At 36.4% G+C, this 25460-nt stretch overlaps 5 protein-coding genes across 7 annotated transcripts in view; 1 reads left to right on the forward strand and 4 right to left on the reverse strand.

The window, feature by feature from the left end:
- The window catches only part of LOC144556550 (uncharacterized), a 78323-nt gene that overhangs the window by 31676 nt on the left and 21187 nt on the right, over positions 1-25460 (forward strand). The gene's annotated exons all lie outside the window — the stretch shown is intronic.
- Positions 276-5633, reverse strand: LOC144556656 (uncharacterized). Its single transcript, XM_078305042.1, has 3 exons — positions 5458-5633; positions 3521-3707; positions 276-3424 (listed from the first exon to the last, which is right to left on the reverse strand). The coding sequence occupies exons 1-3, from the start codon at positions 5631-5633 to the stop codon at positions 443-445; spliced, it is 3345 nt and encodes a 1114-aa protein (XP_078161168.1). The 3' UTR covers positions 276-442.
- On the reverse strand, positions 8299-11268 carry LOC144556942 (uncharacterized). Its single transcript, XM_078305452.1, has 2 exons — positions 11195-11268; positions 8299-11105 (listed from the first exon to the last, which is right to left on the reverse strand). Exon 2 carries the CDS (start codon positions 10962-10964, stop codon positions 8622-8624), a length of 2343 nt encoding a protein of 780 aa, XP_078161578.1. The 5' UTR covers positions 10965-11105; positions 11195-11268; the 3' UTR covers positions 8299-8621.
- LOC144556941 (uncharacterized) lies at positions 8299-14908 on the reverse strand. 2 transcript variants are annotated; one of them, XM_078305450.1, is made up of 2 exons: positions 11983-14908; positions 8299-8613 (listed from the first exon to the last, which is right to left on the reverse strand). In XM_078305450.1, exon 1 carries the CDS (start codon positions 14758-14760, stop codon positions 11983-11985), a length of 2778 nt encoding a protein of 925 aa, XP_078161576.1. In that variant the 5' UTR covers positions 14761-14908; the 3' UTR covers positions 8299-8613. The 2 variants fall into 2 exon arrangements, with proteins under 2 accessions (XP_078161576.1, XP_078161577.1); XM_078305451.1 differs by lacking the exon at positions 8299-8613 and having other exon boundaries at positions 11719-12206; positions 12522-14903.
- Positions 15936-24592, reverse strand: HBT (CDC27 family protein). Of its 2 annotated transcripts, none has more exons than XM_078305389.1 (16): positions 24261-24592; positions 23454-23526; positions 23062-23171; positions 22759-22805; positions 22528-22625; positions 21618-21835; positions 21324-21479; positions 19958-20183; positions 19450-19688; positions 18974-19039; positions 18683-18802; positions 18426-18502; positions 17978-18097; positions 17025-17244; positions 16401-16682; positions 15936-16309 (listed from the first exon to the last, which is right to left on the reverse strand). In XM_078305389.1, exons 1-16 carry the CDS (start codon positions 24363-24365, stop codon positions 16262-16264), a joined length of 2205 nt encoding a protein of 734 aa, XP_078161515.1. In that variant the 5' UTR covers positions 24366-24592; the 3' UTR covers positions 15936-16261. The 2 variants fall into 2 exon arrangements, with proteins under 2 accessions (XP_078161515.1, XP_078161514.1); XM_078305388.1 differs by having other exon boundaries at positions 21324-21485; positions 24261-24589.

Consider the following 25460-nt stretch of genomic DNA (forward strand, 5'->3'; position numbering starts at 1 on the left):
GGTGTTCTCTGACAAATAATTACCATGAAAAAGAATATATATATACAATTCTCCAAAATATCAAAAATACACAAATTCAAGTAATACAGAAATCCAGTAGGCTTGAATGGACTCCAATAGGTGAGGACAATGAGACAATACACAATCCGAATAGTTATTCTTCAATCGAAGAGCAATATCCAACTACAAATTCAAGTTATATATCTCCAAAATATCAAAAATATGTAAATTCAAGTTATAAAGAAATCCAATAAGCAAGAATAGACTCCAATAGGTGAGGACAACAAGACAATACACCATTAATATAATCAATCTTTAATCAAGGAGCAACATCCAGTAATAATACAATAACAATTATTTTCACCTACCTTACCTGGCCCTATCGTAACAAGACATCAGGCTCAAGGCCTTTAGAAATCATGTATAGTAAAAAATACAATACCTATTTGATTTCACCCTCCTTGCACAGCCCTTCAATAAGAGTGCAATAGGTCACGGCATCAGTTTCATGCCCTTTCGAAGTCATGACATCTAGAAAATGCATTGCCTTGTCAATTTCACCATTATTACACAGCCCAATTATAAGAGTGTTGTATGTCCTGGCATCAGGATCAACTCCTTTGGAAATCATGATATCTAGAAAATTTATTGCCTTGGCAATTTCACCTTTTTTGCACAGTCCATCTATTAGCGTGTTGTAGGTCACAACATCAGGATCAACCCCTTTGGAAATCATGACATCTAGAAAATCCCTTGCCTTACCAATTTCACCTTTCTTGCACAACCCATCAATAAGAGTATTGTAGGTCACCACATTAGGCTCACGTCCTTTTGAAAGCATGACATCTACAAAATCTAATGCCTTCACAGTTTCACCGTTATCACACAGCCCTTTTATAAGTGTGCTATAGGTCACCACATTAGGGTCATGCCCTTTGGAAATCATGACATCTAGAAAATCCATTGCCTTGTCAATTTCACCTTTCTTACACAACCAATCAATAAGAGTGTTGTACGTCACGACGTCCGGGTCATGCCCTTTGGAAATCATGACATGTAGAATATCCATGGCCTTGTCAATTTCACCTTTCTTGCAAAGCCCATCAATTAGCGTGTTGTAGGTCATCACATTAGGATCATGCCCTTTGGAAATCATGATATTTGGAATATCCATTGCCTTATCAGTTTTACCATTGTTGAACAGCCCTTTAATAAGAGTGGTGTACGTCACGACATTAGGGTCATAACCTTTGGAAATCATGACATCTACAATATCCATGGCCTTGTCAGTTTCACCATTATCGCACAGCCCTTTTATAAGAGTGTTGTAGGTCACCACATTAGGGTCATACCCTTTGGAAATCATGACATGTACAATATCCATTGCCTTGTCAATTTCACCTTTCTTGCACAGCCCTTTTATAAGAGTGTTGTAGGTCACCACATTAGGCTCATACCCTTTGGAAATCATGATATCTAGAAAATCTAATGCCTTATCAATTTCACCATTATCGCACAGCCCTTTTATAAGAGTGTTATAGGTCACCACATTTGGGTCATGCCCTTTTGAAATCATGACATCTACAATATCCATTGCCTTGTCAATTTCACCTTTCTTGCACAGCCCTTTTATAAGAGTGTTGTAGGTCACCACATTAGGCTCATACCCTTTGGAAATCATGACATCTACAAGATCCATTGCCTTGTCAATTTCACCTTTCTTGCATAGCCCATTTATAAGAGTGCTGTAGGTGACAACATCCGGGTCATGCCCTTTGGAAATCATGACATCTAGAAAACCTAATGCCTTGTCAATTTCACCATTATCGCACGGCCCTTTTATAAGAGTGCTATAGGTCACCACATTTGGGTCATGCCCTTTTGAAATCATGACATCTACAATATCCATTGCCTTTCCAAATTCACCTTTATTGCATAGCCCATTTATAATAGTGCTGTAGGTGACGACATCCGGGTCATGCCGTTTGGAAATCATGACATCTAGAAAATCTAATGCTTTATCAATTTCACCATTATCACACAGCCCTTTTATAAGAGTGCTATAGGTGACCACATTTGGGTCATGCCCTTTGGAAATCATGACATCTAGAAAATCCATTGCCTTGTCAATTTCACCTTTCTTACACAACCAATCAATAAGAGTGTTGTAGGTCACGATGTCCGGGTCATGCCCTTTGGAAATCATGACATCTACAATATCCATGGCCTTGTCAATTTCACCATTATCGATCAGCCCTTTTATAAGAGTGTTGTAGGTCACCACATTAGGCTCCCATCCTTTCGAAAGCATGACATCTACAAAATCTAATGCCTTCACAGTTTCACTATTATCACACAGCCCTTTTATAAGAGTGTTGTAGGTCACCACATTAGGGTCATACCCTTTGGAAATCATGACATCTAGAAAACCTAATGCCTTACCAATTTCACCATTATCGCACAGCCCTTTTATAAGAGTGTTATAGGTCACCACATTTGGGTCATGCCCTTTTGAAATCATGACATCTACAAGATCCATTGCCTTGTCAATTTCACCTTTCTTGCATAGCCCATTTATAAGAGTGCTGTAGGTGACAACATCCGGGTCATGCCCTTTGGAAATCATGACATCTAGAAAACCTAATGCCTTGTCAATTTCACCATTATCGCACAGCCCTTTTATAATAGTGCTATAGGTCACCAAATCTGGGTCACGCCCTTTTGAAATCATGACATCTACAATATCCATGGCCTTGTCAATTTCACCATTGTTGCACAGCCCATTTATAAGAATGTTATATGAGAATACATTGGGTACATAACCTAGCTTCGGCATTTTGTATAGCACCACAGTAACGGCCTCACCAGTCCTTTTCTCCCAACTGAGGCCTTTGATTATTGGACTGAAGATGATGGCATTATTAGTTATGTGACCCTCTTTGAGAAAGCATCCAAGAAAAGCAAACATTAGGCTGACCTGATTCATGCATGCACAATAGTCAATCAAGAGATGATAGGTATATTCATCAGGACTGATTCCTTGAGCTTGGGTTAAGCGGGTAAAGAGGGTAAAGACAGTAGTGGGGTATTGATTGATTTTGGTTTTGGTTTTGGTTTTGGTGTACAGCTTGAGGTATTGATTGATTTGAGGGAGGTTCTTAGCAGCCAACAGCTGATCAAACTGATGAATTGCCTCTTGGTCAGAAATGGAATGTGCCTTCCAGCGCTGCCTTTTCTGCTCCTTCTGTTGCTTACCCTTCCAATGCGGCTGATGCCGTGGGTTTGGATCTGGTATGTCGGATTGGGATCGAGACTTGGGGAATGCATTGCAGACAAGGCGAGATGCAATTGGGGATTGGGTCCATTGGGATTGAGAAAAGAAGGGGGGGAAAGGTAAGGTTGATGTCACCATAAGCATCACCATCTGATATGATTATGATTGTTAATTAGTCTCTATGTAAAATCTGATTTGTTAGGAGAGGTGGAGGGAGGCTTTGAGGTTCAATAGCACATAAACTACCTTAGCAAGGAAAGGAATACAGAGGAGGAGGAAGCAGAGAACTAACCGATCGAGTTGTGTAGAAGGGATGCGCAGTAAGGGCTTTGTGTTGAATACAGAGGAGGAGGAGGAGGAGGAGATTAAGTAGCCACCAACTGACAAGTGAGAAGTGAGAAGTGAAAAGGGATAAGCCTCAAAGGCTGAGATGCTAGGGGATCAAACAAAACGACAAAACTAGGCTGTACAAACGGAGGGTTTTAGTTTAGCTCCTCACCGTCCGATCAGAGCATTGAGTCCTTTAATATTCGTGCGGAGAGGTTTGGAGAGGTTTGGAGATAAGATCGGATTGATAGTCGAACACTTACCTAAAATAAAACGTTTTTCTATGATCAGTTCCGTTGGAGTAAATTAACAATACATTTATTTTACATCTCTTCACAAAGCATTTATCTAACCGTTAAATTTCTTTTTATTTTTATTTATTTTAGTAGAATAATTAAGTAGTGATATATTATTAAATGTTTTTTATTTAATTGACCAAAATAATCAGAACGGACCCACATGGTCCCGGGTAGGGCTGGAAAAAAAATTCGAGGTTCGTGATTCGATTCGAGTTGGATTCGGGTTTGATTCGAGTTTAATTCGATTCGAAATCTGTTCGAATTGAAACGAACCAAACCAGGTTCGGTTCAGAATTAATTCAAATCAAACCCAAATCTAGCCTGGTTCGATCGAAATGGGTTCGATCATTTTTATGATTCGAATCTCATAATAACATCGGCCGTCCATTTATCTGATGAAATTAAAATCCAAGATAGAGAGTCATAATTTAACTTAACCGATACTCCCTCGTTCTCAAATCTCAATAACCTAGTTCTTTCTCCACCTCTCCCTAACTCACTCTCCCTCTAGCTCTAAAATCTAGCCGACGCTCTCGGCGACTGGCTATCTCTCTGGCTGTCACTCTTCTCTCCGGCCTAGATGACTGTCTCTCCTCTCTCTTCGGTCGTCTCTCATAGTTTATACCAGGAAAGTCGTCTCTGATATATTTTTTCATGAACAATTTTTCAACTTAAAAACACTTATTTCATAGTTCATACCGGTAAAAGGAAGCCATGTGAATTGTCCCGCGAGAAAAAATTAATGTATAAACTACCGGTATAACTAGGACTGCTGAAAAATAATTTAGTTCATGATTCGATTCGGGTTCGATTCGAAAAATGTGTAGTTCGCAATTAATTCGATTCGAAATGGTTTCGGTTCGAAACGAATCAAACCAGGTTCGGTTCGAAATTAATTCAAACCAAACTCAAACCTGAGGTAAGTTCGGTTCGGTTCGGTTCGTTGCCACCCCTAGTCCCGGGGGAGGGAGGGGGGTATGGGTGCAAACAGGTTGGATATTATCCGACCTTATCTGCATCCGTATCCGAAAATTAGATACGGATATCCAATATTTGAATATCCATGCGAATACGGATACAAATATGATTTTGAATTTTAATTATCTATATCCAAATAGTAGATATATACCATATAGTTTATCATAAATTATGACAATATTTATGTATATATCTACGAATATCCACTATCCGATCTGTATCCGATTAATATCTGATACGTATCTGTATCCGAAAATTAAAAGGGGCAATTTCATGTATACCCCTCAAAACCTTCGCAATTACATATTCCCCCTTCTAAAATTTAGAAGTGTACATATGAGGTAAATAAAATGGGTATATATGTGAGTGTTTGAAATTTAGAAGGAAAAATATGATATTACGAATTTTAGAGGGGTATACATGAAATCCCCTAAACTTGTGCTTTCACGTTTCTCTAAAATTGCGCACATATTAACTATATATAACTAGAATTCATAGAGATTAGTTAACTGGTATGAGCCTTGTTAATTACCAGTATAACATACATGTTTTTATATTAATGTCATGCCAAGGTAGCACATGAGAACAGACGACATAGGATTAAGGCGATATGCAAATCTGAAATGGTGCTCAGCAAATTCGAATTTCTCCTGGCGAAGATACACACCACCCAAACCGTACCAGGCATTATAGTGGCGCTCATCCACTTGAAGAGTACTCATGTAGCACTTTATCCTGTTCTCATAATCCTCCATCGCAGTGTATCTATTTTACCATAAACATAGGAAAATTTGTTAAATAAATGAAATGAAGGACTTTGGAACCAGAAGCAATCATAATCAAACTTCTCAATGATTTGCCAGCATTAATCCTAGTACGGATCACTACGCGCTATGCATAGTACCCAAGCCTCACTCATTGTACTTTGTGAGGGTTTATATCTGGATCAGTGCCCGATTTTTGTGGTCATACTGGTAATGCCAACAATTGACCAAGGTAGAAATTTGCTAAAATAGATGAGAAATAAAATAAAAATGAGTCTGAAATTTGAGAGGTAGAGAGAAGTATACTCATGGCCACAAAGAGTATGAACATATGCAAATCTCGGGTCGAGTTGTACAACCCCTTGAAACGTTTTCAAAGCAGTTTCATGGTCCTTTTGTATGCTATAGCAATTCCCAATAATTTTATGGATATACACAATAATTTTAAGAGTTCATAAGGCTACTCAATTCATATTTAAATATTATACGAGAAATGATACCTGTACAATGGAGAGTATGAGAGCAAGGTGGCCCCAGGGATCTCCACATCTTGCATCATACATACCCTACTGTACCAGTATCAGAAAAATTGGTGCTTTCTGAAATGTGATGTTGGGAACTTGGAATATCTCACTTATTGAAGACTTCTAATAAGTCAGCTCTGTTTTAGGTTTACTAATAATGTAGTGATATGGTGATATGAAGTTGTCCAAAATATGGATTTGAAGCACTCGATCCGGGCGACACATGTGACCCAATTCACGAATAGTCATAGAAAGCAAGCTTCTAAATAGCTAGCTATAGCGCCGCTATAGCGGTTTTGGACCCAGAAAGCTAAGCTACGGGCTAAAACTGCGCTAATCAAGCTACGACCGCTATAGCGGTAATAGCAGTCCGCTATAGCGCGTAGCGGCAATAGCGGCAATAGCGGTCCGCTATGCTACATGGGTTATGATTTTGCAATTTTTTTTTTCTGAAAACATGATTTTGCAATTTTAATGGGCCTTAATATCTAGATTGGTTTTTTTTTTTACTTTATTAAGCTATATCAATACAATAGAACATGTGCGGGCTATACCGCTATATCAATTAAATTTTGTATCATGCATTAATATATGGTAGTGGTATATTTTGAATATAAAATATATCGATAGTTTTTGAATTAGGGATATTTTGAATGACAATTTGAACTTTGTATTGGTTTAATATGAATAATATTAGAACTTCTTAATTAATTTGATATTTTTTTTCTTGATGAGACATTTTTACTAGGCAAAGCCTTCTATGGACATAAGGACCTATTTGTAAAATGAACATATTTTTATTTTTAAAGTTCAAACAGTCGATCCGAACCGTTCATCTTGTTCTCCATATTAATATGTGCTTGGAGACCAAATTTTACATTTTTCTGATTTTTTTTACTATTTATTAAGATGGGTACAAAATTCAATGGTCTGAATTTGATATTTTTTCTACCCATCTTAATAAATAGTAACTAAATTCAGAAAAATGTAAAATTTGGTCTCGAAAGATATATTAATATGGAGAACAAGATGAACGGTTCGGATCGGCTGTTTGAACTTTGAAAATAAAAATATATTCATTTTACAAATAGGCCCTTATGTCCATAGAAGCATCACTCTTTTTACTATTAGTAGAAATATAAAATATAATTTTTGAAATAAAAAAACGCTATTTATAATAGCTTTCGCTATAGCTCCGCTATTCGCTAAAGCTTTTTTTTTTTGTCTCCCCGCTACACCGCTATAAACGCTATTTAGAAGCTTGATAGAAAGAGATCTGTTTGGTGCCAGTTCCTTTGCATGTCAATTGGAGCAAAGGTGAGGGATGTACTAGACAGACAGACAGACCTATACAAGCTAAGGGGAGCATGTGCATGTGTGTACTCAAAGTTAAAGAGTTAGTTGTTTTTCTTCTCTGGGGCAAACTATCGAACAGTTGGTGTTCAAAGGTGTAAGTGCAAGAAATGGCATTGGATCATAAAGTGTGGCTAAATATGAGGCGGTTCGGACGTCAGCATAAGAGGGATGCAATTGGATTGTCGGAGGATGTGGTGGACCGGTGGCAGAGAACCGGATCAGCCGGAGTTTGCAAGTAGGGGTTAAGTATTATAAGACCGGTTTAGCGTCTTCCCTTATCATGTGTATACACCCGGTTCATGAGGCCACTCTTCCAATAACAAATATTTTAGCGCATTGTTTTGGAAAAATTTTGCCAGTACTGCAAAGCAACAAGGGTCATAAACAACTTTTTGCCAGTACTGGTACACTTTTTTGCCAGTACCTACAGAAGTAAGAAAACACAACAGAAGCTGCCATGCAAGGCAGAAGTAAGAAAACAACAGAAGTCCACAAAAAAAAAACAAGCAGGGCCGGGGCATGGCCATGGACCCTAGCTACTAGCTACTTGTAAGGGAAACCTCATAATTAGACAAATTAAGTAACAACCCAAATTGGTTCCATTTAGCAACCACCAGCTGCATACATGATCGCATTCAAATCTTTTCGGGTCAAAACATACCAATAAACATCATTCTCATTCTACAATCCTAGCCGCAACAATCAGAAAACAAATTTTTATGATCTGCAATCTAAAACCACTCAATATATTGCTAGCTGCAAATCACACAATATACTATTTATGACATAAATCAATTTCCATGCACAATTTTTTTCCATCAACAATCAAATTACATGCGCAAACTAATTACCACAAAAATAATATATAACAAATTTTCAAAAGTATCAACAATAGGTAAATTATAAGTTATAAACAAGTCTGATTGACTTGTAAGACTCTATAGGTGACGACAATAAGACAATACACTTGATTCAAATAGTTATTCTTCAATGAAAGAGCAACATCCAATAACTATCCAACAACAAATTGCTTTCTCAATCTCGCGTCCCTTGCATGGCCCCATCATAACAACATATCAGCTAATTAAGGCCTTTAGAACTACCCTCCTTTGCACAGCCCTTCAATAAGAGTGCAATAGGTCATGGCATTTGGATCAACCCCTTTGGATATCATGAGATCTAGAAAATCCATTGCCTTGTCAATTTCACCTTTATTGCACAACCCAATTATAAGAGTGTTGTACGTCCTGGCATTAGGATCAACCCCTTTGGAAATCATGATATCTACAAAATCTATTGCCTTGTCAATTTCACCTTTCTGGCACAACCCATTTATAAGAGTGTTGTAGGTCATGACATCAGGCTCGTTCCCTTTGAAAATCATGACATCTACAATATCCATTGCCTTGCCAATTTCACCTTTCTTGCATAGCCCATCTATTAGTGTGTTGTAGGTCACCACATCAGGCTCATGCCCTTTGGAAATCATGATATCTAATATATCCATTACTTTCTCACTTTCACCTTTCTTGCATAGCTCATCTATTACCGTGCTGTAGATCACAATATCAGGCTCATGCCCTTTGGAAATCATTTTTTTTAGAATATTCACTGCCTTGTGAATTTCACCTTTCTTGCACAGCCCATTTATAAAAGAGTTGTACGTTAAGGCATCTGGGTCATGCCCTTTGGAAATCATGATATTTAGAATATCTAATGCTTTCACAGTTTCACCATTATTGCAAAGTCCATTTATAAGAGTGTTGTACATCACGACATCAGGGTCATACCCTTTGGAAATCATGGCATCTACATAATTCAACACCTTATCAGTTTCACCATTCTTGCAAAGTCCTTCTATAAGAGTGGTGTATGTCACGACATCAGGGTCATACCCTTTCGAGATCATGACATTTACAAAATCAAATGCCTTACCAGTTTGACCATTTTTGCACAGCCAATTTATAAGAGTGTTGTACGTCACGATATCAGGGTCATGCCCTTTGGAAATCATGACATCTAGAAAATGCACTGCCTTGTCAATTTCACTATTATCACACAACCCTTTTATAAGAGTGTTGTAGGTCACCACATTAGGGTCATACCCTTTGGAAATCATGACATCTAGAAATCCTAATGCCTTATCAATTTCACCATTTTTGCACAGCCAATTTATAAGAGTGTTGTACGTCACAATATCAGGGTCATACCCTTCAGAAATCATGACATCCACAAAATCTAATGCCTTATCAGTTTTACCATTGTTGCACAGCCCTTTTATAACAGTGTTATAGGTCACGATATCAGGGTCATGCCCTTTGGAAATCATGACATCTAGAAAATCTAATGCCTTGTCAATTTCACCATTATCGCACAGCCCTTTTATAAGAGTGTTATAGGTCACGATATCAGGGTCATGCCCTTTGGAAATCATAACATGTAGAAAATCAAATGCTTTATCAGTTTCACAATTCTCGCACAGCGAATTTATAAGAGTGGTGTACGTCACGACATTAGGGTCATACCCTTTGGAAATCATAACATGTAGAATATCTAATGCCTTATCAGTTTTACCTTTGTTACACAGCCCTTTTATAAGAGTGTTGTAGGTCCTAACATTAGGCTCATGCCCTTTGGCAATCATGACATCTAAAAGATCTAATGTCTTACCAGTTTCACCATTGTTGCACAGCCGATTTATAAGTGTGTTGTAGGTTACGACATCAGGCTCATGCCCTTTGGAAATCATGACATCCACAATATTAATTGCATTGTCAATTTCACCATTCTTGCACAACCCATTTATAAGAATGTTATACGAGAATACACTGGGTACATAACCAAGCTTCGGCATTTTGTCTAGCACCACAGTAACGGCCTCAACAGTTCTTTTCTCCCAACAGAGGTTTTTGATTATTGGATTGAAGATAATGGCATTATTAGCTCTACGGCCCTCTTTGAGAAAGCGTCCAAGAAAAGCAAACATTAGGCTGACCAGATTCATTTGTAAACAACAGTCCATCAAGATCTCATAGGTATATTCATCAGGACTGATTCCTTGAGCTTGGGTTAAGCGGGTGAAGAGGAAAAAGATGGTGGGGTAAGGGTTATTGGAGGTTTTGGTGTAGTCTTTGAGGTAATTATTGATTTGATGGATGTTCTTAGCAGCCAACAGTTGATCAAACCAGTGAATTGCCTCTTGGTCAGAAATGGAGTCGGCCTTCCACCACCGACTTTTGTTGTCCTTGTGGTGCTTACCCTTCCAATGCAGCTGATGCTGTGGATTTGGTATTTTGGGTTGAGATCGATACTTGGAATATGCATAACAGACAAGGCGAGAAGCAATTGGGGATGGAAGTTGTGGTTGGGATTGGGATTGAGAAGGTGAAGGTGAAGGTGAAAGTGAAAAGAAGGGGGGGAATGATAAGGTTGATGACACCATGTGATATGATTGATTGTTAATTAGTCTGATTTGGTTTGGTTACAGACTTACAGTCAGTCTGTATGTAAAATCTGATCTAACAAGGTTGAGGTTTTGGTTGGAAAGTGACAATTTGCTCTTCTATATATGTCAACCTACTGCCTAGAAGAAATAAGAATAACACATAAATAAGACAGATTGTAATGTGAACAGTGGTATTAGCAAGGAATTGGTGAGAAGAGAGAACTAACCGAGTTGAGTTGAAGGGAGTCGCCAACTGAGGTCTGAGGGAGACGAAAGTGTGGAGCTGTGAAAGGATAAGGCTGAACGCCTGAGCCGCTGAGCGATAAAAGCAAAAATAAAGGGTGGATTGGGATTTGGGAGAGGAATTAATTTGTTGGGCTTTTTTGGGCTGACAGTCAACATGTTGTTGGGCTTTAATCAATATTCTGTTTTCAAGCCTACAATTTCTATATTTAAAATGAAATTTATCATTCATCCTGTCGAGACAAGAGTACCATAACAAAGACAAAGTACTTAATTTTTGTGCTCTTACAAGAGTACAATAACAAAGACAAGTACTTAATTTTTGTGCTCTTATGTAATGTGCTGACATTTTTCTGGAATGTGATGTTGGGAACTTGGAATATCACACTTATTGAAGACTTCTAATAAGTCAGCTCTATTAGGTTTATTAATAATGTAGTTATATGGTGATATGAAGTTGTACAAAATAAAAATTGATATCCTCTTATAAATAATTACCACAAAAAAAAATATATATACATATATATAACAATTCTCCAAAATATCAAAAATATGTAAATTCAAGTTATAAAGAAATCCAATAAGCTTGAATAGACTCCAATAGGTGAGTACAACAAGACAATACACCATTAATATAATCAATCTTTAATCAAGGAGCAATATCCCATAATAATACAATAACAATTATTTTCACCTACCTTACACGGCCCTATCATAACAAGACATCAGGCTCAAGGCCTTTAGAAATCATGTACAGTAAAAAATACAATACCTATTTGATTTCACCCTCCTTGCACAGCCCTTCAATAAGAGTGCAATAGGTCACGGCATCAGTTTCATGCCCTTTCGAAGTCATGACATCTAGAAAATGCATTGCCTTGTCAATTTCACCTTTATTACACAGCCCAATTATAAGAGTGTTGTATATCCTGGCATCAGGATCAACCCCTTTGGAAATCATGATATCTAGAAAATTTATTGCCTTGGCAATTTCACCTTTTTCGCACAGTCCATCTAATAGAGTGTTGTAGGTCACGGCATCAGGATCAACCCCATTGGAAATCATAACATCTAGAAAATCCCCTGCCTTGTCAATTTCACCTTTCTTGCACAACCCATCAATAAGAGTATCGTAGGTCACCACATTAGGCTCACATCCCTTCGAAAGCATCACATCTACAATATCTAATGCTTTCACAGTTTCACCATTATCACACAGCCCTTTTATAAGAGTGTTGTAGGTCACCACATTAGGGTCATACCCGTTGGAATTCATGACATCTACAATATCCATTGCCTTGTCAATTTCACATTTGTTGCACAGCCCTTTTATAAGAGTGCTGTAGGTCACCACATTAGCCTCATATCCTTTCGAAATCATGACATCTAGAAAATCTAATGCCTTATCAATTTCACCATTATTGCACAGCCCTTTTATAAGAGTGTTATAGGTCACCACATTTGGGTCATGCCCTTTTGAAATCATGACATCTACAAGATCCATTGCCATGTCAATTTCACCTTTCTTGCATAGCCCATTTATAAGAGTGCTGTAGGTGACAACATCCGGGTCATGCCCTTTGGAAATCATGACATCTAGAAAACCTAATGCCTTGTCAATTTCACCATTATCGCACGGCCCTTTTATAAGAGTGCTATAGGTCACCACATTTGGGTCATGTCCTTTTGAAATCATGACATCTACAATATCCATTGCCTTTCCAAATTCACCTTTATTGCATAGCCCATTTATAAGAGTGCTGTAGGTGACGACATCCGGGTCATGCCCTTTGGAAATCATGACATCTAGAAAATCTAATGCTTTATCAATTTCACCATTATCGCACAGCCCTTTCATAAGAGTGCTGTAGGTCACCACATTAGCCTCATATCCTTTGGAAATCATGACATCTAGAAAATCTAATGCTTTATCAATTTCACCATTATCGCACAGCCCTTTCATAAGAGTGCTGTAGGTCACCACATTAGCCTCATATCCTTTGGAAATCATGACATCTAGAAAATCTAATGCTTTATCAATTTCACCATTATCACACAGCCCTTTTATAAGAGTGTTATAGGTCACCACATTTGGGTCATGCCCTTTTGAAATCATGACATCTACAAGATCTATTGCCTTGTCAATTTCACGTTTATTGCATAGCCCATTTATAAGAGTGCTGTAGGTGACGACATCCGGGTCATGCCCTTTCGAAATCATGACATCTACAATATCCATGGCCTTGTCAATTTCACCATTATCGATCAGCCCTTTTATAAGAGTGTTATAGGTCACCACATTAGGCTCACATCCTTTCGAAAGCATGACATTTACAAAATCTAATGCTTTCACAATTTCACCATTATCACACAGCCCTTTTATAAGAGTGTTGAAGGTCACCACATTAGGGTCATACCCGTTGGAATTCATGACATCTACAATATCCATTGCCTTGCCAATTTCACCTTTGTTGCACAGCCCTTTTATAAGAGTGCTGTAGGTCACCACATTAGCCTCATATCCTTTGGAAATCATGACATCTAGAAAATCTAATGCCTTATCAATTTCACCATTATCGCACAGCCCTTTTATAAGAGTGCTATAGGTCACCACATTTGGGTCATGCCCTTTTGAAATCATGACATCTACAAGATCCATTGCCTTGTCAATTTCACCTTTCTTGCATAGCCCATTTATAAGAGTGCTGTAGGTGACAACATCCGGGTCATGCCCTTTGGAAATCATGACATCTAGAAAACCTAATGCCTTGTCAATTTCACCATTATCGCACAGCCCTTTTATAATAGTGCTATAGGTCACCAAATCTGGGTCACGCCCTTTTGAAATCATGACATCTACAATATCCATGGCCTTGTCAATTTCACCATTGTTGCACAGCCCATTTATAAGAATGTTATACGAGAATACATTGGGTACATAACCTAGCTTCGGCATTTTGTATAGCACCACAGTAACGGCCTCACCAGTTCTTTTCTCCCAACTGAGGCCTTTGATTATTGGACTGAAGATGATGGCATTATTAGTTATGTGACCCTCTTTGAGAAAGCATCCAAGAAAAGCAAACATTAGGCTGATCTGATTCATGCGTGCACAATAGTCAATCAAGATCTGATAGGTATATTCATCAGGACTGATTCCTTGAGCTTGGGTTAAGCGGGTAAAGAGGGTAAAAACAGTAGTGGGGTATTGATTGATTTTGATTTTGGTTTTGGTGTACTGCTTGAGGTATTGATTGATTTGAGGGAGGTTCTTAGCAGCCAACAGCTGATCAAACTGATGAATTGCCTCTTGGTCAGAAATGGAATCTGCCTTCCAGCGCTGACTTTTCTCCTCCTTCTGTTGCTTACCCTTCCAATGCGGCTGATGCCGTGGGTTTGGATCTGGTATGTCGGATTGGGATCGAGACTTGGGGAATGCATTGCAGACAAGGCCAGAAGCAATTGGGGATTGGGTCCATTGGGATTGGGATTGGGATTGGGAAAAGAAGGGGGGAAAAGGTAAGGTTGATGTCACCATAAGCATCACCATCTGATATGATTATGATTGTTAATTAGTCTCTATGTAAAATCTGATTTGGTTAGGAGAGGTGGAGGGAGGCTTTGAGGTTCAATAGCACATAAACTACCTTAGCAAGGAAAGGAATACAGAGGAGGAGGAAGCAGAGAACTAACCGATCGAGTTGTGTAGAAGGGATGCGCAGTAAGGGCTTTGTGTTGAATACAGAGGAGGAGGAGGAGATTAAGTAGCCACCAACTGACAAGTGAGAAGTGAGAAGTGAGAAGTGAGAAGGGATAAGCCTCAAAGGCTGAGATGATAAGGGATCAAACAAAACGACAAAACTAGGCTGTACAAACGGAGGGTTTTAGTTTAGCTTCTGACTGTCCGATCAGAGCATTGAGTCCTTTAATATTCGTGCGGAGAGGTTTGGAGAGGTTTGGAGATAAGATCGGATTGATAGTCGAACACATACCTAAAATAAAACGTTTTTCTATGATCAGTTCCGTTTATTTTACATCTCTTCACAAAAGCATTTATCTAACCGTTAAGTTTCTTTTTTCTTTTTATTTATTTTAGTAGAATAATTAAGTAGTGATATATTATTAAATGTTTTTTATTTAATTAGTTAATGAGTTTAAACCGGATTCCGATTCGATATCTTTTTGCCCTCCTCCTAACGTAACGAAAATCCTGAGTAAAATAATTACTATGATTGGCTTAATAGTATATTTCAGGATGATTTTATAATGTATTCATGTGAAAGCACCTAACAACTTGTAGTAATAAATTATTTACCTAGAACCATATGTTTGAGCTTCTCACAATCTCCCCTCAAATTTACATTATCATCCTACTATTTTAACTAACATTTTACCATTCTTCTAAAATAGTATAACAACAACACTTCTATTTCTATCTCAAATAACATTATTGTACCAGTATTCTAATTTACTATTATTCCTAGTACAGCTATCTTTTAATTTGCCCATTTTAAATTGTACAAAACAACCCATTACTTATCTTATATCATTTGTTAATACTACAATATTTTCAATAAAAATATCTAATATATTATTACTGTTACAAAATTAACAAATAATTTTCAAATCCGCATTGCATCAGACCTTACAACGAGAGGAGAAATTACAGCATACCAGAAAAAAGGTGGCAACATCATACCAGAAAAAAAAAAAAAATAGTAAAACTGAATGAAATTCAAATGATTGCACATAATTATGCTTATTTTAAAACAAGAGAATGCTTTGTTACACGGGCGATTAGTTCATAAAACAGGATGCATTAAAAAGCCGAAATTACCAGTTAATACCCTCTTTGGCTTGAAAATTTCTACCGTGTCCTAAAGCCTAATCTACAAATAAAATAATCTAAAACTAAACCTATTCCACCTCTCCTCCATCTGACGAATTACATGCCATTTACATCGTTTGAACCTCTTCAAGATTCGTGCAAACTACAGATTGAGCTGTAGTGTTGTGTATAACATTTTCTCTCATCATCCATCAAGAGTCGTCTACTCGTCATCCATTTCATCGGGTAGGTATAGTTTCTCCATTGCGGCCTTGAAGAACAAATCGAATAAAATGTTATTTCATATGCAGCAGTTCTTATTAGCAAATTCAAAAAGTATAAGATACGAACAAAGTCGGTACCTTAATGGCTGCTACGTCAGCAGCAGGAGGTTTCAAATCCAAGGCAACACCGAAATAAAACATGGCCTTGTGGTGCATGTTAAGATGCTTATAAATCTTTCCCATAAGTGCAAAGATGGTGCTCTCCTTTGGTACCAGTCCTTCTAGCTGATGCAACTCCTCCAGTGCTAAATCGTACCGCTCAAGTGATACCATTATCTGGGCTTTCTGGTAAATTGGCAGAACATTCTTCGGGTCCGCTTCCATTGCCCTCTCTACCATCTCCACTGCTTCCATTTCTCTCTGAAAAAATTATATTCATATTCCAAATTAGCATCAGAAGCATTAAATATCACAAATACCCATTAAAAAATCAAATCTCACAAGCACTCTTTCTTCCTTGTTTTCTGAGCTTGAGGAATACAGAACAACACTTAACAAAAAAATTTAAGGTATGCATGATATTTACCATTTTTCAGGGTACATATGACATTGTCACTTGATTGAAAGGGGCAATTTCATGTATACCCCTCAAAACCTTCGAAATTACATATTTCCCCCTCTAAAATTTAGAAGGGTAAATATGATATTACAAATTTTAGAGGGCTATGCATGATATTCCCCCCGATAAAAATATGCAAATACCTTTAAAGAATGCAAAGCCATGCCAAGGTAGCACATGAGAACAGACGACATAGGATTAATGCGATATGCAAATCTGAAATGGTGCTCAGCAAATTCGAATTTCTCCTGGCGAAGATACACAACCCCCAAACCGTACCAAGCGTTATAGTGCCGCTCATCCACTTGAAGAGCACTCATGTAGCACTTTATCCCGTTCTCATAATCCTCCATTGCAGTGTATCTATTTTACCATAAACATAGGTAAATTTGTTAAATAAATGAAATGAAGGATTTTGGAACCAAAAGCAATCATAATCAAACTTCCCATGTCCAGTATACCAGTGCACTCTTTTGGCAGTTCCATGATTTGCCAGCATTTTTACCTTTTATTTTTAATATAAATTGTACTTGACTGAGGCTATGGTACTATGCATAGTACAGATTAGTCCGTACTATGAATTAATATTTTTTATTTTCAAAGTTCAAATAGCGATTTGAACTGTTCAACATTATTTTCATATGAAAATGTACTTAAAAGACTAAATTTTACATTTTTTTTTAAATTTGTTTACTATTTTCTTAGGGAGGGTAGCAAATCATTACTTCTGAATGGTCTAGAATCTTTAGATCAAGTGATTTGCTACCTATCTAAAAAAATAGTAAAAAAATTCTAAAAAATGTAAAATTTAGTCTTTAAGTACATTTTCATATAGAGATCATGTTGAACGGTTCAGATCGATTGTTTTGACTTTAATAATTAGAGATATTGATCCATAGTACGGATCAATACGCGCTATGCATAGTACCCAAGCCTCACTCATTGTACTTTGTGAGGGTTTATATCTGGATCACTGCCCAATTTTGGTGGTCATACTGGTAATGCCAACAATTGACCAAGTTAGAAATTTGCTATAATAGATGAGAAAAATAAAATAAAAATGAGTCTGAAATTTGAGAGGTAGATAGAAGTATACTCATGGCCACAAAGAGTATGAGCATATGCAAATCTCGGGTCGAGTTGTACAGCCCGTTGAAACGTTTTCAAGGCAGTTTCATGGTCCTTTTGTATGCTATAGCAATTTCCGACTGCACACCTATAATATTTTTATTGTTCCCAGACAAACATGACAAAATAAAAAGAGTGAGATCTAATGAAATCAATCAACAAGGGTTTAGATAAATCAACGAGTGGAATAAAAGAAGCATAATGAAATAACAATAATTTCATTTATGCATTGAAGGAACCTTCTTTTACGGGTGGGCCATTCATTTGAATGAAATGGGAAAAGTGTAGATAATGATCTATGGGGCTATATAGTAATGTAATATACTTTATTTATATGTTTTGTATAACAGGTATTGAGGTTTTGCACAAGTAAAAATAAAACTGCCTCATAAATTACATAAATAAATAAGGAATACCAGGCTTGAGGAGACAAGCGGTCAATTGAAGCAAGTTCACGAGCAAGATAACTTAGCCGCATTTCCTCCTTCCTATGCTGTAAACAAAACAAAACAATTGTGTTTGCATAAGATACTTTGCAATAGTACACTCATATGCAATATTTTAATTTATGCGAAAATTAAATTGAAATTCAAGTAAACTTAAGCCACAGCAGGCTGTACTATTGTATGATCTCCAAGTTATATTAATTGGCCAAATCAAAGAAGAAACTTACAAATAGAACAGTGGAGTAGACATCCATTCCCTCTAGAGTGTGTGGTGACAACCGATGCGCCAAATCAAAGAAACGATCAGCCTCTGCGTACTCAAACAACTCAGAGTATGCTTTGCCAACCTGCATAATTTAATTTAATTCTTCATTTATTAACAAAACAAACATACTCCTAAAATAATATATCCATTGCACTTCCCTTTTCTTGTTTCTTTAAAATAAAATACTGAACTCTCTACCCTTACTAAATAATCAAGCAGGGAATGCTTGAATGGAATGTAAATAGAAGGTTACCTGAATGAGCACCCATCCAGTATTAAAATGTTGTTCAGAAAGTGTATGATAAACTTCCAATGCTTCCTGCTCATTTGAAAATAACAAATATTAACAATGATCCATGTATCTAAGAGAAGATATTAGTACCCAATAAGTAGATCCGAACCTTTCATCATGATCTCCATATAAAAAAGTACTTCGAGACCAAATTTTACATTTTTTCGAATTTTTTTACTATATTTTTAGTCAAGTGATTCCGTACCTATTTAAAAAAATAGTAAAAAAATCTAAAAAATGTAAAATTTGGCATCCAAGCACATTTTCATATGGACATCAGGTTGAGCGGAATGAGTCGCCTGTTTGGACTTTGAAAATGAAGATATGCATCCATAGTATGGACCAAAGTGCGCTATGCATAGTACCATAACCTCACACGACCGGTATATTATTATACTATTTATAAAGCATTTTGCAAATAATGAACAAAGTCAAACCTGGGATCTGTACAAGCAGGATAGCCGGTAGCCTTCACCTAGGATTCTTAAAAGCTCCAAGAGCTCCTTTATACCAGCTAAAAGTCTGGAGTCGTGGGAGGAAATTACTGAAACACCCCCAACTCTGTCCTGCTCAGTGGATCTGGCATCAATCATAGAAGACGTGGAGCATGGGTTTGTAGTTGCTAAATTGTTTTCAGATGGAGTCCACATTTCTTCATACACATCTTGTCTTCTTCCTAAAATTAGATTTTAAAATTGCTTGTGATTAACAAATGCTACTTCCTCGTGAACTATTAAAATATTCTGGTTTCAGATACTTAGGTTCAGTTCTATTATTTAGAAATAACAACAGAGGCAACCAATTCATACTGGTAAGGTACTGGTATGACATAATGACCTCATCAGTAATTTTAGATCAAAGCTATTTAAAAAATGCGAGAAAAGAAGGGGAAATAAGCCTGGGCAAATGTCTCTCTTGCCCAAATAAAAGTCATGTAATAGGTACCTTCATCGAAATTCTCCAAAGATCGATTAGGACCCCGCCTAAGAGTGACAGAGCGAAGTGCATTGAGGCTTCTACTTGTGGAATTGTAACTCCCAAACAGCCTATTCCCCGGAAGTGAGGGGTGGGGCCCATTCACAGTGGTGCTAGGGTTTGGATTTGGTGTAGAATCCTTGTTTGAATTCCTTGTACTTCGCCGGGTCCCACTTTCAAACAATCTCTCTGAGACCTGCAAAAATATTCACTTTCACCATAAGATGCACTTTCTAAAATGCACCATCTTAATACCAATTCAAGTGGTTTAATTGTATAAAGAGCCAGAGAGCTCAAATGAAAACAAAGAAACAGATGAAACTGTCTCCATACAAAAAACACCCTATACAACTGTGCACACAATAAACATACTATACGTATCTGACACGCCAGCTGGCATATCCAATATTTTAATACATATTTTGAATAGAATAAGCTAGAGATATGTATATACAGTATCACACCTCAGAATATCTACGCAAACTCCTAAAGGCTAAAGCAGCCATAAAAGGAAGCAACGTGGAATTAAAGCAAACAGAGCTTAGTCTGGTTTTGCGCAGAAGAGGAAAATTTGCTTCCCCACCCTTTGAATTTTGCTAATTTGTATTATTGTTTTATCTTAAAAATCTAAAATCGTGCAATTCGGTGCAAGAGGTGGAACCCATGCGCCCTATGTTTTAAAACACTGATTTTCCTCTAACAGCTTGAATCTCCATTTAATAAAACTTTAGATTATTTATATAATTAACCTTCAATGTTGAGAATTAGTCTTAGGTCTAGCTAACAGAAATTACAGGAATCAACACTTGCCTTGATTTTCCGGGGACTGACACCAAATATACTGATCAAATAGGTTGTGCGTCTCTGACGAATCTATTAGCATAGGGGATAGGGGATAGGGGATAGGGGAATAGGGGATAGGTTCTAATTAGCATATAAAATACCAACATATATCAAGTCTTAACACAATCAATCTTTTACTGCAGCCATTGATATACATGCAAATACTACTTTTGCTTAAATTACAAATTTAGTTAGAATGTTTAACAGTATTTTTATGCTCAATCATTTTATTTAATTCAACCACTAGTGCGTGCGAAACAATAGCATATTTATTCAAGAATTAAGTTTCTATATTCATACTTCTAGATTTTTAAGGCCATTTTTTTCAGAAAGGCATTATTTCTCAGGCACCTAAATTATAACTTAATATGTTATACACTGATGTACCTACCCTAAAAATTTCAAATCGTGTATCGTCGTATATGTACTGTTTCAAATACGATATTCCTATCCATGGCATATCACATACAGATATAAAAAGTATAAAAGATACCTTTCTTAACTTGGACTCATCCACATATTTTCTCCTATGAACTTGACCTGTTGCATTTGAATTCAACTTTGTGGGAGAATCTGCACCTAATGCATTGTTGTTCAAGTACATGAGATTTCTATTGAGTGGTGGTGGGGCAACTGCATTCCCTGATATCTGAAACTTTTATAAAAAAAATAATAATAATAATCACATGAATCCTTTTATACTCGATAATCACAATTTTCAATCAATATTTCTCATTATTGATTAAGAGGCTAGTAAAAAAAAAGGAAGGAAAACAAAGATACTAACCTGATGAGCAGTTGGTGAAGGGGTATCATATGGCGTGAAATGGTTGGTTGCTGTTAAGTAATGAGAAGAAAGTGGCTGTTCTGTCTCCGCATTTGAAGGTAAACCCCGTTTATCAATAGAAATATTTAGGTTTTTTGAAGTCATATCTGAACAATGTTGCTGGTGTATGCGCGGAGCCACATCATCACCAAAGCATTCCTTAGCTTCTTTGGCTGCACCTGAATTATATAAAAACTAATTTGATAAACTGTTTCTAACATAAAGAAACTTTCTGGTATCAAAAAAACTAAAAACTACTATAAATTCAATGTGATCTAAAGACTACACGATATACATGTTGCGCATATAATAATTGATGAGGTTTTATATATCATTTACCATTCATCAACACTTTAAAATATATAATGTTCTGTATTTAACAACACAGATGGACTATCATTACAGAACTTTCATAAATTTTGATCAGTAAATTACTGATATGCACAAGAAAACATCGAATACCATATTTTTTGCATTTTGATATTCGAAATGTAAAAAGAGGGATAACTCCAAACATTTCTGCCATTCACAACTGGCATAATAGGTCAATGTTCAACAGAAATTAATTAGATTACCCTTAAACACTTATTAGTTCCTATCATTTCACACACTGTTCCAGTAAATTTGAACAATAGATAAACCTACTTGCTTTGGTTTCTCAGTTTAGGCAATCAAACAACAAGTGATGACATTTAACAGAACATAGATTTTGCACTTATAAATTAGGTATTATTCACAAATGATCAAAACTGTTAGCCGATTGTTGCAAGCGTAAAAATGTTAACTGGTGAGCAAATTAAATTACAGGCTAATTTCCAAAAGAATCCTTTTAAAAAAAATCAAATTTTCAATGTTTGTCACATGCACTAACCTAAAGCACAGAGTTCTTCATATGCAACCCATAAAAGGGGGTCAGCTGTCAATGCTTGTGTGAAATGCTCTATTGCAGCCTTTTTTCTTCCTGTATACCTACAATTAATAATAAAAAATCGGTAACAAAATTTCACACATGCCAAAAGAATTAAAACACGTTCAGAATCCATGCAATGCGATGGACATTCTAAACAAAAATATGCAAATTACAAATATGGAAAAAAATAACCTGTAAACCAGCCCAAGAAGATAGTGCCCAGCTGCACCATTTGGAACCTACCAATAAATAATTAAAACCACTTTCAAAATTGATAAATATTTCATAATCAGAAACAAAAGTGAAGAGGAAAACTAATACACTACTAAGCTGGTGGAATTAACAAGCATATACCATATGCATTAAAAAAATATATATAAGCACACTGTAAGAAAGTTAACAAAGGAAAAAAGAAAATTAACTGTTCAAGATACCAGTATGGTAGTAGCAAACATAATATATTGTTGTGAATAATATAGAAAGGTACGTTAGTACCTCTGAATTGGGTTCATTAGGGGGGCACAGAGCTGCTTCTGCTTCTTTAACTAGATCCATTCTATAACACGATAACGCAAATAGATACCTCGACTGCGGCATTTTTAAACCTTAAACCATTTAAAAAGAATTACAGTCATATACAATCAACAAAAGAAAAAAAAAATAAACTTCCCAATAAATTGTAAAATCGACAATTTAAAAACTTAAAGTGAAAGGAAGGAATACTAAAACTAAGTCTAATTATAATTTCATCCAATATTTATCTCAAAGAAGAAAATTTGCCCGATATTATCATGGCATTTATTGGTCAACATAAAATACACAACTAATTATACCATAAAATAACTTAAGAAATAGAGAAGGCATAATATATTAGCAGCAAGTAGTACCTTTCAATATATTGTAAGCAGCATAAGCTTGGTTATTTTGAAGGTAACAAGTCGCTAGCAGTTGCTGGTTTATCTGAAAATTCACAACAGATATACTGGCAATTTTATATTTCGCTCAAGTTGAGTACACAAAATAGCAAATATACCATAATTCTATAAGAAACCAAACAAAATTATACAAACTTCAGATTAAACATCATACTCTTTTTGGTTCCAACTAAACCCTAAAAACCTAGGTACACTGGTAATTCACAACAGATAAAACTCAGCATCTCCCTAAAAACCTAGGTATACTGGTAATTTCATTTCACAAATATACCATTTTTCTATAAGAAACCAAACAAAATTAATACAAAATTCAGATTAAACATCATACTCTTTTTGGTTCCTACTAAACCCTAAAAACCTAGGCATAGTGGTAATTCACAACAGATAAAACTCAGCATCTCCCTAAAAACCTAGGTATACTGGTAATTTTATTTAGCAAATTTACCATTTTTCTATAAGAAACCAACCAAATTAATACAAATTTCAGATTAAACATCATACTATTTTTGGTTCCTACTAAACCCTAAAAACCTAGGTATACTGGTAATTCACAACAGATACAACTCAGCATCTCCCTAAAAACCTAGGTACACTGGTAATTTTATATTTCACAAATATAACATTTTTCTATAAGAAGCCAAACAAAATTAATACAAATTTCAGATTAAACATCATACTCTTTTTGGTTCATACGAAAAACCCTAATGGATAGGTTAAGAAAATAGAGAAACGAGAGGGGGTGAAACAGTAAAAGTTAACCTCAGCAGGGAACTGCGCACAGAGACGCTCGCAGAGAAAGAGAGCATTGCGAGGCATGAATTGCCCCAAGCTGCTCTGGACCTTCTCTACCATTAACGCCTCCATCTCTTCTTTCTCTCAAACCAAAGCATCAACTGAGTAGTACTCCAAGTCTACACAAATACCCACAATCGAATTTCTTGAATTCCGATTCTGGCAGAGAAGAAGGAAAGCGAGAGCGGAGACAAAGGTCAGGACTTTTTTTGGTTCTATTTGGAGATTTCTTTTCTGATTTCGATTGCTTCGTTCGAAATGAGAAGAAGGAATCGATCGATTTGAAATTTGATTTCACCGACTGTTCTTATTAATATTTATCATTTATAAGATCAAGCCTGGAAAAGTGGGGCCTATATGTCGGTCAGATTGGGGTTACTAGATATAGGGTTTCACCGATTGTCTGTGACTGTGAGGAATCCTTGTTTGGATCATGGCCGTCCGATAAACGCACGGATGCTTCAATAATCGTGCTGATTCTGATTAGACGGTCCAGATCCAAACAGAAATATTATGTTACCTTAGGTGATACGAATTCTGGAGGGGATCCACTAATCTATTATTTATTAGGGGGAATTTCACGTATACCCCTCAAAAACTTCAAAATTACATATTTCCCCCTCTAAAGTTTGAAATTACATATTTCCCCCTCTAAACTTCAAATACTCACAAATTTACTTATTTTATTGTCTTTTATATTAAAACTCATTCTAAATTTATAAAATACCAATTTTACCATTTTATTAAAAGCATATAAAGCCCATCAAACTCAAAATTGAATATGAACAATTTTTCTACCGTCCAAACTGCTTTTAAATATGCGTGCGCAAGATCAGCACGAATCTTGATGCGAACACGCATGTATATTGATGTTACGTGCACATATCTTAATGCGATGCGCACCAATCAATATTGCTTTAAGATCCGTGCATGCTAGATCAACACGAAATTGAAGCACTATGCACAGATCTTAATGCGATGCACACGGATCAAACGGTAGAGAAACCTTTCAGATTTAAATTTGAGTTTGATGGGCTTTATATGCTTTTAATAAAGGGTAAAATGGGTATTTTAAGATTTTGGAATGAGTTTTAATATAAAATACAATAAAATGGGTAAATTTGTGAGTTTTTGAAGTTTAGAGGGGAAATATGTAATTTCAAACTT

Source organism: Carex rostrata, chromosome 7, assembly GCF_964058835.1.
Source record: "Carex rostrata chromosome 7, lpCarRost1.2, whole genome shotgun sequence".
NCBI lineage: Eukaryota > Viridiplantae > Streptophyta > Magnoliopsida > Poales > Cyperaceae > Carex > Carex rostrata.